Here is a 3,913-nt window from a genome sequence, read left to right as displayed (position 1 = left end):
AATTGAAGCATTATTTGAAAAGGAATTTCGTTGAATTATTTTGTTTAATACTATAGTTCATCTATAGTGAATCTTAACAATTTGAAATTGTCATTGAAACAGCTGCAAATATTCCCCTTTCAAGACAGTAATCAATTATTAATTAATACAAAACAAATGAATTTAATCGATCTAAATAAAAAAAAACTTTTTTTTGCTTTAATTCGGAAATGTAAATTAGTTACATATGTTCGTTGATTTTAAAAATAGAAGTCGAATTTCCATTTTTATTAAACCGAATCAGTTTTACAATCGAGTGTTGTCTGCGAGCGACATTTAATTTGTCCGCTTTGTTCTACCGATGAGAGATTAGTCGTGCATGTCATATGACATTGTGCCTTTATGACAATCAATTAATAACCTAAAAACAGCGCATTAATTAACACTAAGAAACTAGTTGTCCGTCAATTTCGGAATTTCCGTTGGACCGATCGACCTTTCGATCTAGGGCCAGTTTTTTTTTTTTAATACGTGCAATTTTTGTGGTAATAACACACTATATGAATCGGTTTTATATATGTTTTATGAATATTGTTTACTTCTGTGGTACGCTTTAATATCGAGCAACGAAAACTGTACAAATATTCAATATCTTATTCAAATTATGTAATAAAATATTTTCTCTATTTTGGTAAAATTTCCTTACGAATTGTAAACGCAAATATCACAAGCGTGGGCAGATACCGTTGTCATTTTCCTAATTTTAGTTTATTTTCGTGTTATTTATTTTTAGCAACTTTTTTCACCAGGAGTATCCAGAATAAAAAAAACTACTCTAAGTAGATAAAGCCTTAGAAATGTTGAAACGTTAATAATGTAAAATGTAAATGTAGTGGGTTGAGGTTTACAAACAAGGGAAGTTTTAAATCTATACTAATATTATAAAGCGGAAGAGTTTGTTTGTATAAACCCGTTAATATTAGGAAGTACTGGACCGATTTGAAAAATTCTTTTTTTGTTGGATAATCCATTTATAGAGGAAGGCTCTAGGCTATATACGCTGCGACCAATAGTTTTTTTTCTTAACTCCGCGCGGACGGAGTCGCGGGCAAAAGGTGGTTCATTATAATTTTTAATGAATTAAAAACTTTTACAAGATTTCATTTAACAAATTATTAATAAATAACATTTTATAAATTTAAAACCATTTAAATCTTGATCGTAACAAAGTAATTCTCTTGAATGCAAAGATTTGATTTTTAAATTTCTTTACAATATCTCTTTTAAAAGTTACCGATTGTTGAGACATTGCGGTGCCAAGAGCTTTCATTTAATAGCAAACAGAGCAAATGGCACTTGGATTTGAAGAGTGTGGATAGCTTCCACGACCACGGACGTTGCTCGATGCAGCCGTTCAATTAAATGGAATCCAAATCGAAAAAGCGCACGGAATGTTCGTACAGCATAGGATTATGTTTGTTAGTTTTCAATAGCGGTGCGATTTTTTATTTAGATTGTGAGATGAAAAAATTCAAAAACAATTTGATGTATTAATAAAAGTTAATATTTTTTCTAAGGATTGTTTCATTTTTTCTTAATGTTTTTGCATGGTAAAATAATAATATTCTGTTTCGCATGATTTGTATTTAAATTTTAGTAATTATACGTTAGTTTGAAATTGTATAATAACAATATGATCGTTGTTAACATAAGGTTATTAAACTTAACCTTCAATTTAAACACTTATAAATATTTAAAAGATACAACAGATCTTGATTTCCAGTGAATCGGAATGCATGCATTCTTAACATTTATATTGCATGTATGTGAATCAAATTTCATATCAATGTAAATCTAACCACAATAGTAACTAGATGTATTTTGTCAACAGAACAAGGCGCTCTAACGATAGTCCGCCGCTCGTCAAGCCGCAGCAAAGGCGAGTGCGCTACGCCCACCGACGAGCAACTCGACCAGCTCGATCTGGACACCGAACACTTGCCCGCCGTCGACACGCCCGATGCCTGCGATAAGGCCGCACTTAGGTACTAAAAGACTGACTTTAGTGCTTAGTCCTGCATTCTCTTTGACTTTGCCAATACATGCACATGGCAAGTTTTATCTCTCTAGATAGTACCTCGATGAGATCACCTCTCGTCTTTCTTTCGTTCACGTTATCATATTTTCTCACAGTAACAACAAAATTTGACACGACAAAAAGTACAATACAATGCTAATCGTAATATTCATCTAATTTTAATCAATATGTATAACGATAGCTATTTCTCTGCTGAATCCGAAACATTAATTTCATCATCATCAGGTCACTATACATCCCCACTGTTATATTCAGAGCCTACCCTAAGTTAGGGGTGACTAGGCCATAGTCAAACACCCTGGTCAAGTGCAGGTTGATTGACTTCACACATTCAAACATCAATTTACCAACACAAATAGATTTTTTTAGATTTATCTGGAATTTTTATATATACTGCGACATTATCCACGGCCAATGAACAATAAAGATCAAAAGACCATTCGATGTTCACAGTTCATTGACGCTTATGTTCTGTTATAAATCGCGTACTAGTGAACATCCGCCGCTACCGGATATTGTCTGCTGATTGTAGTCGCATGTAAGCCAACGCGATACATTTTACTGTCATATGTGTAAACTGTTTTAGTATTCAAATAGATAGTGATATAATAATATTTAGTGTAAATGGATACTTACGTTGAGTTTATGAATTAAGCATTTTTGTCTTTTTTAATCCGTATCATATCCGTGACATATTTTTGTAAAATTACTTTAACAAGGCAACGAACTTCTCAATAATAAAATTATCAAACTTACGGCATTATTTAAAAAAACTAAATTTATATATTTTTATTTAGGAAATAGCGTCTTTAATAAAGACTCTGTGAGCAATATTTTAAGTTAAAAATATCCAACGAATGTCCGAAAATAATGTCATCATAGCCAAAGGAAAAAAAGGTAACAGGCGGAAATGGAATGCGAAAAAGGGATATCAGATTCAATCCATCTAAACGTCTGTCATTTTGGGTTTCTAAAAGATAAAATACTTATAGATAAAATAGAATGTCGTGTAATCATTGCGAATAAATTATTGTAAACTTTATCATTAAAAATACATGGATCATTATCATTAATTAATATTAAAATCATTAATTAATTAATCGACACCAACAATATCGGTACTGCACCTGTCATTGCACTTCTCAATTTAATTAATTATATTGTAATTACATCAATGTTTGCCACCGAATGAACATCATTGAGCGGAAATTTTTAATTAAATGAAGGTTCGTTTTAATTTAAACTATCGTGTTCTGTATAAAATTATATTAAATATATATTTTTGCTTACACCATATATGAGATACATGCCTATTTACGCTTATAGAAATATCTTATTTGTGTTTAAAATTGGCGCGATTGTCTCACAACATATTTGTTATAGCCTGATCCTAAATTGTAATTGCCAAAACAACCATTCAATGTATGATTTAATGAGGAATGAGGTGGATGACAATACAGTCGAACCTGAAAAAGCAAGAACTGGAAGCAAGAAAACTAAAACGGGAGCCAATCGGTCCCTTGGACTCTCGCTTACCCAGGTTTAACTGTATATTGTGCCAGTGTTCCGGTAGATATAACCCTCGGTAACAGAAATCTAATTTCACTTAGGACTATTGAAGAGTTTAACTACACTTTTATATCGTAAATCTATTCAGTTCAAAAGAAGGGCTTATTCAATAAAAAGATTTACTTTCTATCGCTTTATTAGCTATACGTATATAGTTTGTCTTTGAGGATGAAAGGTCTTGCTTTTAGCGAGTACTTAAGGGAGCTGAGATTTCAGTTGACGTCCCTCACATTAGTCGAAATATAGTTTCTCGTATATTTTTGAAGT

The 3,913-nt window shown here is 31.9% G+C and overlaps 1 protein-coding gene across 1 annotated transcript in view; it reads left to right on the top strand.

Annotated features, from left to right (window-relative positions):
• Pde1c (Phosphodiesterase 1c) overlaps positions 1-3,913 on the top strand; it is a 98,596-nt gene that overhangs the window by 68,100 nt on the left and 26,583 nt on the right. The window contains exon 2 of the mRNA XM_013312870.1: positions 1,871-2,024. Coding sequence (XP_013168324.1) covers positions 1,871-2,024 — 154 coding nt within the window. The remainder of the gene's footprint in view (positions 1-1,870; positions 2,025-3,913) is intronic.

The sequence above is a fragment of the Papilio xuthus genome, unplaced genomic scaffold (assembly GCF_000836235.2).
Source record: "Papilio xuthus unplaced genomic scaffold, Pxut_1.1 DF827597.1, whole genome shotgun sequence".
NCBI classification, from domain to species: Eukaryota; Metazoa; Arthropoda; class Insecta; order Lepidoptera; family Papilionidae; genus Papilio; species Papilio xuthus.
This window is presented reverse-complemented; position numbering and strand designations above follow the sequence as displayed.